At 43.9% G+C, this 15088-nt stretch overlaps 1 protein-coding gene across 1 annotated transcript; it reads right to left on the reverse strand.

The window, feature by feature from the left end:
• Positions 1-679: 679 nt before the first annotated feature.
• Positions 680-13814, reverse strand: ADAMTS1 (ADAM metallopeptidase with thrombospondin type 1 motif 1). Its single transcript, XM_079974557.1, has 9 exons — positions 12919-13814; positions 9368-9714; positions 8428-8560; positions 7101-7268; positions 5652-5938; positions 4710-4896; positions 4447-4622; positions 3113-3288; positions 680-2840 (listed from the first exon to the last, which is right to left on the reverse strand). The coding sequence occupies exons 1-9, from the start codon at positions 13556-13558 to the stop codon at positions 2108-2110; spliced, it is 2847 nt and encodes a 948-aa protein (XP_079830683.1). The 5' UTR covers positions 13559-13814; the 3' UTR covers positions 680-2107.
• Positions 13815-15088: the final 1274 nt, after the last annotated feature.

The raw sequence follows: 15088 nt of genomic DNA on the forward strand, positions 1-15088 counted from the left end.
TAATTTTGTAAACCGATTCCTCTTGCAGTATGTGAGGGGGAAAACATTGATCTTTGTTCCCACAGAAACATCTATCAGGGAAGTCTGCTTGCAGCTGCTATTTCTGAACAGCAGCACAATGGCAGATGGAAATGCAACTGTGCAGAGGCAGCATTTTACAGGAAGTCATTCCAACGAAGTAGTTCATGCAGATGCAATGGTTTTCACTATGGTTTGCACTATACTGCAAGACTTTCAGATTGCAGTGGTGCAGTGAAAGCAGATGGATTCATGTCCCAAGCTGCCTTACCTGAATAATCTTGTTGCGCGCAGTGACATTTCAGGTGGTTAAAGCATCACTGTTTCCATGTATGAACCAGGCCTAACACCTATATCCAATGAAAGGGGCATAAATGCGATTAGGACTGTGTTGAGCTAAGCTTGTGTATCTCTACACTCAGGTAAGAACTAAGGTGGGATTGTGATAGGAATCATAGCTCTTCCTCTCCCAGTTGCAAACAAGGTGAAGTGGAGCATGCATGTTAAGGGCATTGGAGGGCAAACAGGCTGATATCTGCATAAAACATAATGCATGCGCTAGGCTGGATTGTGTCTTGCAATGTCCTTCATTAACCTTCACAACAGCTATTCTTTTGAACATAGTAATGTGAACATCAGTGAAATAAAAACCCTCACACAGTTTCCAAAATTCATAGTGTTTATTATCTCTAGTATCATATTATATTGCATAAATACTCTATCCTTGTTATATGTCTTTTTCTTTTTTTTAAAAAGTGATAACTTAGGAGATCATATTAGCCAAGAAATATAAAAATAAATAGGTTCATTATATGCATTTTATTACCAATTATAACCCTTCTCAGAAGGGAAAGAATATAAATACTTATAAAGTACGCATCCTCTATAGCAATATATTTTACTATATACATATGGAGAGCCATATTCTCTCATAGTCTATGAACTAGCACATCCTTTTTAAATATGCAGGGACTGGCATACTGCTGTGGATGGACCTGCTATCCCGCAGCAATCTTCCCTGCCGTACAAGTGATTCGAACAATGCAAATTTATGGGGTGCCATGTATTAAGCGATTTTCTATCCATAAAATTCCATTAACTCTTTGTAGAAAACATAAGAATATTACTTTTGACGAGGTGGAGAGCTGTATCTGAACAAAATGGTGGCTGTTAGATAACTCAAATGGTAACAATGTAGGAATATGTTTTCATGGTGGAATCAGGCACATGCATATGCTCCAAAGCTAAATTTGGGTTTTGTTGGAGTCCTGTGGAACAATTGTGGGCATAAAGAACAGACACACACACAAGGGAGCAATCAATCCAGGGCAGTGAGAATAGTGTGCAGTTCTCGAACTGCTACCATTCTAACTCTGCAGGTTGAGCATACCAGCTACAATGAAGAAAAAGGATCTCATTAAATCAAAAGGTTTTAAGAGCACTACATTCTAGTTATCAGGAGATTTTACAAGCAAACATCATTGTAATTGTTTGCTTCCTGGTGGAGAATATCACTCTACTGTTATATAAAACTATTGATAGCAGCCATGAACAATATAGTTTCCCCCCCAAAATACTGTTATGTTTTTTGCTTTTGTGAGGTAGGCAAGAGCTGACCAATAATTAAGCTTAGAGGAAAATGGTCTTCCCTCTCCAACTTCGATTAAGAGAGGGATTTTATCAGTACCACAAAACAAACTCCATCAGTTTTAACAAAAAACCCAACTCTCACAAAAACATTGAAATGTTTGTTTAAACTTCTTTGGCCACTGCCTATGTTTTGTTTAATTTGTAACAGACGTAAAAGAGGAAATTGTAATGCCTCAGGACTTTTACCTGCTGAAGATGAAACAGCTAGCAACTAAGATAGTTTTTTATCAGATTTTCAGTTGATGTGATTTTTTGTTTTGTTTTTTGTTCTACATTTCAGTATACTATCTAACGTTATTTGCACTGTTCCATCTCAGTGGATTCCCTGTGAATTTTCCATGCGAATTACAATTGCTACCTCTCAATAGTTCATTTTCAGTGCTTTGGTCTGAAGGGGAAAAGAAAACAACCAACTTTAGCTTCCCCAACCTGTTACGGTTTAGCTGCAGTTTGTAACATTACAGAAGTCTATTAAATGTTTAGGTTTCTTTGAAATGTCACAGCTTTCGTTGGACAATGTGGCACCATCAAAGGACATGCATCTTAACAATCTCTTCTTGAAGCCTTTCCCGCATGTCTTAGAGCATGGTGACCAGTCTCCCAGCTGCCACTGTGGGCATGGTGTGTCGGCACACGGCCGGACATCACTTGGCTTGAGTTCTTTTGCACAGTCTGTGGCAGGCTGTCCATTAAGGTCTCTGCACTCTACAGATCTCCTCTGCCAACCAGTACCACAGGACTTAGAACATTCTCCCCATTCTTCAAAAATCCATTCAGATAAGATGGTCTCCTGAATTGCATTGAAAGAATCAGTCTTTTTGCTGGGAGGTTTCTCGGAACCTGCTTTCTTCACAAAATAGCTGTATTTGATCTTAAGTCGAAACGAATCACCCACGGTAAGGACCTGTATTGTTAAAGGTTCCTTCAGTGGGCTGAAGCTGCGGATTCTTTCCAGAGGAGCTGAGGAGCCACTGTATGTCAACACACTGCCTTTATGGGTGATGTCTTGCTCCACAGTTGATAGTGTATAGTCACCATTGAGAATGTAGGTGCCGTCTGCAGCTTTAATAGCAAGGAAGCTGCCATCCTGCCTGATACCTCTGTGATTCCGCTGTTTAACTTCTATGTTCGTTGCCCCAGCAGGGATCACAACAACATCATGATAACCAGGTCTAGAGGTAAGAAAAAGAGGACAGCAGTTGAGTCTCCAGTATATCCTTATTTACTCAAGGATCACATTAAGTACAGAAACTTATGATTGACTAGATCTTTGCAGCTTAAAAAGTTGAAATTCCTGTACATTAACACAAGCTTTAAGTAAGCTTTTGATTTTAAAAGATGAAAGTTTGGTCCCTCAGCTGAACAATATAACTGCTCTACAATCCTAGTGGATAAGACATATCTGTAAGCTATTAGGAACAGTTAAGGATAAAACCCCACATACCTGGAACTAGAAAGTGTTCCAGACACTTTCTTGCAAGTAGATCCATTTCCTCCACAGACGCCACATTTATCAAACTTCTTACTGGAGCCTATGATGCGATCACAGCCAGCTTTTACACATTGCCCCTGGACACAGACTGAAGTGGACTCTGGGCTACACAAGGTTCCATCCACCACCTTTAAAGAAAGCAAAGAAGCCATGATTAGAAGGGCACACACGTGTTCTTACTAACACTAAACATTTTTGGCACCAGGTACAATCCACCCAGAGTTAAACACTTTTTAATCACAATAGTTCAACAGAGGAGATATTCAATGGTCCCCACTGAAAATCAATAGTGGGCATCATAATAAAACTATAATTTTATTATCCTTGTTCAGTGAGTGTGATGCATGTGTAGAAGTGGGTTTCCATAAACACATGATTGGCATGATTCTGGACTACATGCATAGAAAGGTACTGCCTAACTGCTTCCTGGATTTCTATATCCAGCACTTGGGGGTTGTACGCATAGTTTGTGATCATTAGGAACTGTGTTGGTATAAAACTGAACAGAAGTCCAGCTCTGTAAGCTAAGCATCTGTGAGGATTTTGGGGGGTTGGTAGGGAATGTAGCAGAGTACAGTCTCCTCTTCCCTCTCAGAATTTAAGCCTCCCCAAATCTCTCACACTGGTGTTGAGAACTAACAACACTAAGTCCTTTCTTAGGCAGTTGCTCATGCATAGCATCACAAAGACAGCTCACTGCTCCTTGCCTGTCTCTCTAGATCAAAAGTTATAAATTTATATTCTGTAACAGCAACAAACAGACTTTGATCTTCCAGCACTTGTGTCAGCAGGAGCCTAATTAATTTCTTCAAGGATCAGGCAGTCAGCATATAGCCAAGTAATATTTCATTATGAAGAATATGACTATACCTTACTTTAAGCTTTGGGGGTGAGTTTTTCTGACTAATAGCTTGAAAATTGAAACTAAATCGAATAAAAAGCATTTTATCACTTTTTAGAAGTTAGACGTTTAGTAATTAGGCATTGCTATGGCGCAGAGAGAGAATGAAGGAACCTGCTGGATAAATGAATAAATTTAGATACCATGTAAAATATTTTCAAAGGTATTTTAAAAATAGGATATAGAAACAGAATGACTATGCACGCAAATCGGTCTGCAGTGGGAAGATTGGACTGCAGTGAAGCAAGGGGAGTGAAGCTATTTGAATAAAGTGTTAGTTTCCATAAAAGGGTGTGCCTATCTAAGCAATTGTTAGGAGCAATAAAATTTAATGGCACATATAAAACTTTGCCTATAAGTAATATGCACTGACACCCACACCTACCTTAGGCTGAAGGACAAAGAAATAGCCAGTGCCTTTTGCAAGGCAGGTAAGCTTGCATCTGTCTTTGGGAGTGACTCCAGCAAACTTGGGTGTCCATTCCACTACAGGCCCAGTTCCAAAAGGAGACTTGGAAATGTCATTGTGAGTCTCACACTGTTCCTCCCTGAAGGTTTTGCCTGTGTACAGAAAATACATTTATTAGGCATTTTGAAGATATCACAACATTTCTTTTCTATTTGAAAAAAAAACTGATTGTAACTTACCATTGTTGTCTGGACAGTCTTCAATGTTGCACGACCTGTACTGCACCCGCTTTCCCTCACAGTATTTCCCGCCGTTCTTGGGAACTGGGTTGTCGCACTCTCGCAGAGAGTACTGCACTCCACCACCGCACGTCCTGGAACACTCTCCCCAGGAACTCCATGATCCCCAGGCACCATGAATAGGGGTCTACATTTCAAGACACAGAAATAAGCCCACATGTGAAATGCTTTTGGGGAAAGCATCAAGCATTAGAAACATATTTTAGGCTGCAACTCTATGCCCACTTTCTAGTGACTGAGGCTGCGACCCTAAGCATGCTTACCTGGGAGTAAGTCTATTCAAGTAAGTCCCACTTATTTCTGAGTAGACATGCATAGGACTGCACTGGCACAGGATCTGCTGGGTCCTGACCTGGCTATACTACCAGGTCATGTGACAGCAGCGGGGCAATTTGTTATACCAGCCTGGCAGCTGGCCTAATGGAGTGTCATTTTCCTCTGCTGCCCCTGGCCTAGTTGGCATGAGTGGCGTGACTGGGGGGGGGGGCTATGCTGCCCCATTAGGTCATACTGCTGCCAGTTGGATGCTTGGACTGCCCCTTACTCCTGAGTTAACACACACAGGATCACTATACTAAGCTAAAATATTTAGATTTATTGGAACTAAAAACTTGAGTGGCCCAGAGTATTCCTAATTTGTTTAGCCATATCTTCATGATGCATTTTAAATTGTTGTGCATAGGATCTTGAGGTGAAGGGCGGGTAGCAAATCAAATCATCATCATCATTATTACTATTAATTATTATTATTTATATTCCACCATTTCCCCATTCTGGGACTCAGGGCAGCTAATAATAATTACACTGCACATCATCACTCTTGATTAGATATAGATATATATTTTCAGGTTTGTTTTTTTTTAAAAAAATAACCATACTTACATCATAATGCTTCCTGTCTGTCTTCTCAATGCACTTGCCATTCATGCACCACTTTTCCTCTCCACAAGTGGTGCCATCTGCCCAAGGGAAATGTTTGGTTTGGCACACGAGTAATCCACCAGACATGCCAGTACACCACAAAGTTGTACATGTGCTGGCTGCATCAGGACAGTGTTTGGAATCTTCTCCAAATGTGAACTGGCACTGCCTATTCACATCATACTGTGTTCCAGGCAGATCAGAAGGGAGTTGGATAGGCTTGTGAGGCTTGTCCAGCAAACACTCGCCTGGAAAAAGGGGGGAAAAGAGTGACGGGAAACTTTTGTTAAAAAAAGTTGGGTTGCTTTTCTTGTAAATAGGATAGTATCAGAAAGAGATTTGAGGGATTTCTGTTCTGAGACATGCACTCACTAGGATTTTATTTATTTAACAAAATGTACTACAGCAAAATACGTCTAAGCAGATGCAACAGAGATCTGTTGAACGATTGCATGAAAGTGATCAAAATAATGATTCAAAAGCCCTGAGGGACATAGGTAGCAGTCTTAAGGCCACTGGGCCCACACAGTTTAGTAGCCATGCTTACTAGGGCTGATGGGATTTGGAGTCTAACACCATCTGCTGGATGGCAGGTTCCCCACCCCTGGTATAAATGGATTGGCAGTGGCTCACTGGGGTTTTAGACATGATGGCCTTTTCCCTGCCCTACCTAGAGATGCTGGCGATTGAGCCTGGACCTTTCTGCAGGCAAAATGTGCCCATCTTTGCACACTATAAATGCTATTAAAAATACTGAAAAAAGGAATGTTTTAGACTATTGAAGTGAATCTGTCAATATTTGGCAACATATTTTCAACTATAAAATGGAAGTTGCCTGTTGAACTTAAGATCACCCCTATGATCTGGCTAGTATAGCATTCTGTTTCCAATAACAACCAAGCAGAGGCCTCTAGGAAATGTCTGTTGAAGTTTCAAAAGCACCAGTCCTGTTCTATTTGCCCCGTCTCCCTAATACTCAGGAGCATGCTGGACACGAGCACGGGGACTGCACTTGTGTTACTATGTCTAATATCTGTCTGATACAGCTGAAGAGCAAGTAAAATATGTTCTTGACATTGTCACAACAGTATGGATTTAGCTTACACACAAGCATTTCCTGTTTGGCTTAGATAACCCACCCACATGGCTGAATGAGCCAATTGTGTGGGGTTTTCTCATGCAGTTAGCACCCACCCCTTCTGGAATGGTGCAACTTCTGTGGAAGAGACCATCCTTTAAATAATTTCCCAAGGGTGTGTAAGTGGTCTAAAGGGCAAGTAACAGCAAACTTATATTAGAAAGCAGCATAATGAAGTGCAGAATTGTTTCAGTAAGCTGGAAATTAAAGTGTTAAATGTAAGCAGTATATGAACCCTAGCATTACAGAGATAAATTGAAATCACGACTTACCATGGCCATTATCCAAAAACATAGTAATCATATAAGCACTGCACGGAGACCATGGCTGGCTTCGGTCCAAGTTGGAAAGCATAGATGCCATCATATGGGAGTCCCTGCTTGCACCATTAATACCAGCACATTGCTTTGCATCATCATGGGGCATACTGAACACATGGCCTGAAAAAAAGGTAGCATAATAAAATCTGCTATATACATTATGACTCTTTAAAATTACCTTCTGTTACACTAAGTATTAAACATCTGCATGGATGTAATTTTGATGTGTACTACTGGAGAAAAGAAGTCACAGTTTAGGAGTCCCAAGGACAAAATGATAACAGAGCAAGTTTTGCATCAGGGTTGCAAGGCCATCTGTCAGGGTTGCAAGCAGCCAAAAGCTGCAATTCAGAGTATAAGTAAACTTTGAACAGAAGACCCTCTCTTACTTCCTTTGGTAATTCACATTTGGCCAGTGGCCCCCCAATGATGCCCCATGGAATAAGGCTGCATAATGCAGCATTGGAGAATTTTGAAAATAGTGCAGATTGGACTGCTCAAGCAGTTCTGGCACTGTTTTTCATGGCAACAAAACTTTTTTTGCTGTGTATTTTGAGGGCAAAGAGAGTAAACCCTCAGCCATCTTGTTTGGAACCGCAAGAAAGCTGCCCTTCCAAAATGTTATTTGAAAGAGTTTTCTTCCCCACCCCTGAAGATCAAGCTTCGGGATGGAGCTCATTGCATCTCCTCCACTTTGCTGAAATGCCAAGAAGAAGAAGAAGAAGAAGAAGAAGAAGAAGAAGAAGAAGAAGAAGAAGAAGAGAAAGAAAGAAAGAAGAAAAAAGAAGAAAGGTTTTGGCAAAACACTTTGACAAAGCACTAATTAAAAGGCCCCTTTTCCCCATGATTGTTCTCCAAATGCTGCCCAACTTTATGCAGATTCTCAGTAAGGTGGCTGTATCACTTCAGACTACACACACATGGGGATGCTACCTACGGTCTTGTTTCTTCAGATTACAAGTGGAGGCTGGCATAACTGAATGCTTCTCTAGGGAGGCAGGGAAATCAGAGAGAAGGGTTCTGACCTATCCTCCTTAAGATCTAGTTTTCTGTGTAAATTGATATTTTGTTGTTGTCGGATGAACCCTCAATAATGCATGCCTCCCCACCTGTAGTCTGAAGAGGAACAACCCAGGCAAAGGTTTACCACCTCATTGAGAACTAGACCACAGTAACAGAGAATCATGCTGATTTAATAGCTTAAATGCAGACTAAAATGCATAATGTATGTTTTAAAATAAATCAAGGCTGCCACAGATCTCTCTTGAATCTCAATTACCTAATTCATGAGTGGCGGTAAAAGCGGCTTGCAAGCCATCATCTTCTATGACAGAGCAACTGCGGTTTGGATCACAAGCTGTTCCCACATCAGCCATCCCAAGTGTATCACATGTCTTGGCACCACAGAGATCCTATATAAGGAGAAGAAGAGCCAGTTTCATTATTAATTAGGTCAGGAGCTTAACCTTGGCATGAAGAGTCTTACTTTGGCAGTTTGCCTTTCCTTCTGGAAAGAGCATTAATACTCAGAATTTCAACAGGTATAAAGATAATTCTCTCTTGGAAGGACTTGCACAAAACTTTGCTATGCTAATTGTGGTAGTCATGCTGCAAAGAAATATATTTTAAGTCAATAGTGTAAGTTTCCTATGGAGGTTTTTTAAAATAAACTGTTTGGGTAATTATCTCACACCATAATGTATGAGTTTTCCCCACCTACTTTATGCAGTTGTGTGGCAATGGAAATTTACCTAAAACTTCTTGTGAATGAGTTCCAGGTGGATTTGCCGTTCAAGCAAGAGCCAACAAATCTCACAAATCAAATTCTCAGCAGTATGCATGCTGAACTACTTACTTTCTGTAGTTTCCAAATGGGTGAAATTACAAAAAGTATAACAAGTAAAACTGGTGCATTAACATATTTCTTCACTGACTGGATCTTTGGAACAATATTTCTTAAAAAATCAAATGAAAAGTTTCTGGATGCATTGGTTCCAAAGCCTTATGATAAATAAGTAAATAAATGTATTATTATTTTTTTTAATTTTTAAATCCTGCCTTTCCCCATCATGGCACCCAAACTGGGTCCCAGCTAGTCACCCATCCAAACACTAACCAGGCTCAGACCTGCTTAGCCTCAGCTTAGCCTATGTACTTCCAGACCATACTCGGGAAATCTGCCAAACAAACACATTCCTTTTTCATTCTTTTCTCCTTACCTGTCTAGTGAAAAGAATTGCAGTGTCATAATGCTCAGGATGCCGGTCACTAGGAGGATTGTGTTGCTTTTGCCAGTTGCAGAAATTTTTTAAGGTAAGCGCAGCATTTGAGGACACATCAGGCCCCTTCTGCTCATCATAGATGACCATTATTTTCACTACCACCAGACTGACAGAGTTCCGGATGCTGGGATGTTTATACAATTTGGCAGCCACAGACAGGAGTGTCAGAAGATAATGTTTCAGCCCATTGCCATGGAACTCTGCCATAGATTGGTCAGCTACAAGCAAGGTTTCCACATAGCGATGGCTTGACACAAATCTTTTCTTCCTTGTACTTCTATGTCCTGTATTTTAGAAAAGAAAAATACTTATAAATAGCTGACTGAGGACTTGTTTTATACCTAGAGCTTGAACAGTAAACATTTCTGACAGAGTTTAAAGTAGCAAAGATGCAACATATTATTATTATTAAAAGCAAGTTCTGTAATTTTTTTTCAATCCAGGCAATATTTCCACCACAGGTAAAAATATAAATCTCCCTTGCTGCTGTGAATCATTCTTCACAAGCAACCTAGGCCAAGATTCAGAGTCTAGAAATAAGAGGCTGACTCAGGATCAGGTCCAAAGTCTCATCATGGATCCATGCATGTTACACGTGCCCATGTTTCTGTGTTTGGCATAATACTAGGAGTGGGGTTTCCCCACTTTTCTTGGAAATGGCACACCTTCATGCTGATGACAGCTGCTTTCTTGCTTTGGAAACAAAATTCCTTGCCTGCCTGTAGGAGGAGTTATTCCTCTAAGAAAGGGAAATTGTTCCCCTATTACTGCCAGTAGAGAAGCGAGGGATCATATTCCCTCTGCAAATGGGTAATGCCTCACGTCTCCATTGAGCTCCCTGCTGTTATAGTCAGGCAGAAAGATGCCCCACCTTCCTACTGCTGTAAGTTAAGTGTGCTGCAGACACACAATTTCTGAGCCTCCTAAACAGAATAGAAGTTTGTCGTCTTGTTGATCAAATGGTAGGCTACAGTATGTGGAAGCCCAGCTCACATCAGCTAATGAAAAGCTTTATCCTTTTTGCATTGCCCGTTCAGCCCTCAGTTTTAAACTGGAGTGTGATTTCCATGTGGAACAGCTGTAATTCTATTAAAAATAAAATTTGTACTTAAATAAAAGCAAAGGGTGTGTAAGGAACCAGGAAGAACATACAATTAATTTGCAGTAGGATTAAAACGACTGGAAGCATGCTTGGAAGAAGTGCCCTCCCCCCTTTCCGGTAATAAAACCTTAGGATTATGTCATGCTGGCACTGGAAATCAAAAGCCTTGACTAAGATTGTGGGGCTCCACGTGGAAAGCAGAGTGCAGGAATAAAAGTTTGTGCCAAGCAGCCGATTGCTACTGTGACCCAGTTCTTGTGACCTCACTGCATCACTTTCTATGCTCCAGACACTGTGCCCTTGTCTTACTCCTAGTGCCTTTTCCTCTACTTTCTCATTGGCTGCATGGGTCATATTAAATGGTCTTCATTCACAAGCCCTTATTGGGCTGGAACTTCCCCTTTGCTACACCTGTGTCCAAAGGCATGGTTGTGAATGATCATACTGTACAGCAATTACCACAATTTTAGGATACTTTTGTGTCAATAAAGATCTGCCTTCTTTTCCCCACATGAGCATATACTTGAGGATACAGTGAGCTCGATTCACTATTCATTCCTTCCCCTTGCCCCGTGTAATTTGCAGTGGAAATTTCCTAATCATAAAGGCCATGTAAATGAGTGGAAGCAGCAACAGTTTTAAGTTGTTCATTTAGCTACGGGGGCTGCCCTTTCCTGCCCATGGAGCTAAAAGCAGCTTTGGAAAGGAGTGACTGATTTAAGATGAGGAAAAGTACAAGGTAGGAAAATATATTCAACAAGCATTTACTGCTGGAATTGTTGCTCAAGCTTCAGAAAACCAAAGAGTGTCCTGTGTCTGTGTCATCCATAAAGATCCAGTGATGTAGATGGAAATTATACCTGAACTACCTCCTCTCATTCATATTTTGGGACTAGCAATGGTTGTTAGATTACTTATTTCTGAATAATTCTGCATAGGTTAAGGCTGCATTCCTATGCACACATACTTGGGATTAGCTGCTATGTCTCTGGGATTTGCAAAGTGAGGAACCTAGGATCAGAGTGCAATCTCTAATTTCAGTAGAGCATATGTTTTATTGTTCAGAGAGCACAGATTTACATATTTAGGACTCAAGAGTACTATCAATGTAATTTGATGTAGATATGTTTATTTATGAGTTACAATGTAATTTTCTGGATAATTGTTTCTTAGCCAATATATACAGGATTGCAGCACCACTGCTAATTGCACGGTTCTGCCTTGTTTTAACTGAAGGGAAAACAAATCACACTGCATTTAGGGTATGTTCAATGCAGTCCAGTTTACTTAGTAATTGTGTTTGGGACTGTAACCCAGGCTCCAATGAATTGCATTTCGACCCTTAGCCTGAACATTGTACATTCCTACACAAGCACTCCCACACATGCTCGATGGACAGGATGACCCCATTTAACTCAGTAGAATTTATTTCCAAGCAACATAGGATCAGGTTGTGTGCTCATTAATTTCAATTCATATTCTGCTAAAGTCTCCTCAAACTAGTAAATGCCACAGTATTGCCCCTGACTCCTATGAGATTATGCCAAAATAAGGTTTGCCGATTATGATGTACCTGCCCTTTTCATTTATTTTGGACCCCCTTTACAATGATCTTTTTAAAAGGTTAGGGTCAGCTTTCCTCAATATATGAACTGCAGACTATTTACTTTTTAGAAGCTTCTAATTTTAAATGGTAGAGGGGCAGGGAATATAGTAAGTACTTTTGGGGGTATTACAGGTATTCTAGAATAGGTGGGCACAACTTGGCACCTGGCATTCTGTAATGTCTAATATTGGAATAATGGATCCACACCAAATTTACTCCAGAGCAGTCCCAAATAAAGACCTCCATGTGGACAACCAATGTACCGGTAGTTCATTATTGGACGATGCAATCCTGTACATGTTTGTCGGGAAGCCAGCTCACTGCGTCCAACAGGACTCACTCCACTTGCATAGGATTTAAACTGCTTGGAAATGGTGCCTGTTGCAATCAATGGAACTTCCAAACAAATACTCTTAGGATCTAAAATAAGGACATTTCTGAAGAGCTTATTCAGTCATACAATCGTTGCAAGCATTCTTAAGTGCGACGGAATGCAAACTCTGGAAACTACACTTATTTTCCTAAGCACAAGTTAGCTTTGTTATAAATCTTTCTCTCTCTCTCTTTTTGCACCCACCCCCATTTTTTAGAGTGGCCAATCGGAGGAAGTCGACTGCAGCCTTTGGACCACTCCGGGAGCTTTGGCAAAAAAGTGCGGCCGCCGGGGCGCATGCGTGCCACGCCGCATCCCGCTGACGTTCCCACAGAGCCTGAACCCCCTTGGCTTGGAAGTTCCGCGGCTTCCCCGCCAAGGACAGCCAAGTGCAGGGAGGTTAATACCTGCGCGAGCCGCGTGCTCCGGTGCTGCTGCTCCTGCTGCTGCAGCCGCCGCCTCCTTCCCTTCATGCAGCTGCGGCCGCCCTTCCGCAGCCGTAGAGGGGAAATCGGAGTCCGTCACTCCGCACTTCGCTCCGCCGTCTTGCCGGGGGCTCCTCCGCAGCCGGCGCCGCAGGACGTGCAGCCGAAGCGGCTCGTCTCCTCCTTGCGGGAGGGAGGCGTTGGCCGGTTGAATGAGGTACTCGACGCCGCGCAGGTAGAAAGCCCCGCGGAGCCCTCCGCACAGGCTGAGGGCGGCGGCGGAGTGCACGTCGCCGTTGACCGTGCCGGAGTAAAAGCAGCCGGCCAAGGCGCCCGGCTGCTCGGAAGCCTCTTCCTCTTCGCTCCGGGGTCGGCTGCCCACGTACTGCAGCGTCAGGTCCGGCGCCAAAAAGCTGCTGTCGGGCTGCAGCTCCAAGCTGAGGCGCTCGCCAAAGGCGTCCAGGCGGTAGAGCCGCTGCTGCTGCTGCTGCCGCCCGGCGGAATCCAGCCTCACGGGCACCACCAGCGCCTTCTCCTCCTCGTCGGGCTGCCGCGGGCTGCCCCGAGCGGCCAGGCAGAGCAACAGCGCGCTCAGCGCCAGGCGTGCTGCCGCCCTCTCCATGCTGTGCTGAGGTAACTTGTGGATGAGAGAAGGGGACCGAGGGCAGGGCAAGCGAAGACGCCCCGAAGGCGGGCGTGGGCTCGGGCAGTCCAAGCGAAGCCCCGGCGCTCCTCTCGGGACGACTCTTGAGGCGGGAAGGGGCACTGCCGCAGCCGCCGGGCTCGCCTCGTCAAGTGAACTCTAGGGAGTCCGCTGAGGGAAGCAAGCGAGGCGGGTCCCGGCTTCGCGAGCGCCTCGGCTGTTCGCCTTGAATGCGAGCGCCGAGGCAGCCCGCCCTGCCCTTTATGGGATGCGCTCGGGGGAGCCCCCCTCCCCCTACCCGAGGAGGCGGGACCCCCGTAGACAAGCTTTGAGCTCACTGCGTGCGTAACTCGTGGCTGCTGCTGCTGCTGCTGCAGCTCCTCGCTGGCGCTGGACGCCTGCCTCCAGCCCTGGCCGGCCGCCACACCCTCCGCGAGGAGGAGGAGGAGGAGGAGGAGGGCGGCGGCGGGGAAGGGAGACGGGCCGGGGCCGAGGGGGAGATACCTGCTCCGAGCACGGCGGCTCCCCCCCCCCCCCCCGCTCAAGCCGCCTGGCCCAGCAACGCAGCCCCGAGGCCGCGCGCCCTTCCCCTCCCCGCCGCCGCCGCTGCCAGCAGCTCAGGTTTTCCACGTAGGAGGCGCCTGCTGCGGTCGCTCGGTGTTCCAGGGAAGGGAGAGTTGGAGGAGGAGGAGGACGAGGACGCCGAGGGCAGAGGTTTCCTTGAATCTCCTCCACCCAAGAAGATCTCCGACGACCCTGCCAGATCTTTGGGCTTCCCACTCGCTCTCTCTAGTTTGCCAAGGCAATTTTAGGAGGACACAGAGAGCACACGTCGTTTTAGCACACGAGGCAGGCGTGTGTATGTATGCAAGATTCTAGCAGGCGTCTTGTTTGATCCAAGGTACGGATCTTTTCTCCAAAGGCGTCTGCCACTCACCTGCTGTGAGATCCTTTCTAAAGCGGGGTGACAGTGGCCCACGCTAGCCAACATGTGTCCATTCCAGCTTGGAACAGGTTAATTTGTGGGCGCTGGATGTGTAAAACGCCGTTTAATCAACATGTTGCATTTTTACTAGCTTTTTTAATTGTACAACTCTCACTTGTTGCAGCACTGTTGACCAAACCAGAGGAGAAAGGGTTAGGTGAATAAAATACACTAGAGCTAAATCATCTGTTTCCCCTCCTTGAAATGGACAGTGGTGTGTGTGTTGTTCATTTGACCCTGATAAATTTATTTTCTTACTCTCAGATCAGGGCTCCTTTGGAAAAGGAGAACTAAGGATATGATGAAAAAGTCTCCAGTTACAGGGCAGGAACAGCATGTCCTAAAGCACAGCCTCACGAATGTGATGGTTGTGAGAGTGATGATTTTACCTATAGCTTCCTGTTCTTGCACAGCTCTCATGACAGCTACACTCTGTTGTACACCTGTACTTCTGGGAAGCTTGTATTATTTTTAAAACCACTTGAACAGGCACATTTGCGTATGTGCAGCAGCCAATAAACTTA

Source organism: Podarcis cretensis (genome assembly GCF_951804945.1).
Source record: "Podarcis cretensis genome assembly, chromosome: 4".
In the NCBI taxonomy this organism is placed as follows: Eukaryota; Metazoa; Chordata; class Lepidosauria; order Squamata; family Lacertidae; genus Podarcis; species Podarcis cretensis.

Bases quoted from the DNA above. Each gene is read 5' to 3' on its own strand.
- ADAMTS1 (XM_079974557.1), bottom strand. From the start codon at position 13,558: ATGGAGAGGGCGGCAGCACGCCTGGCGCTGAGCGCGCTGTTGCTCTGC. The intron at 8,561-9,367 runs GTAAGGAGAAAA...CTCCTTATATAG, and splicing joins CAATTCTTTTCACTAGACAG to GATCTCTGTGGTGCCAAGAC. The intron at 2,841-3,112 runs GTATGTGGGGTT...TCTTACCTCTAG, and splicing joins GGAACACTTTCTAGTTCCAG to ACCTGGTTATCATGATGTTG.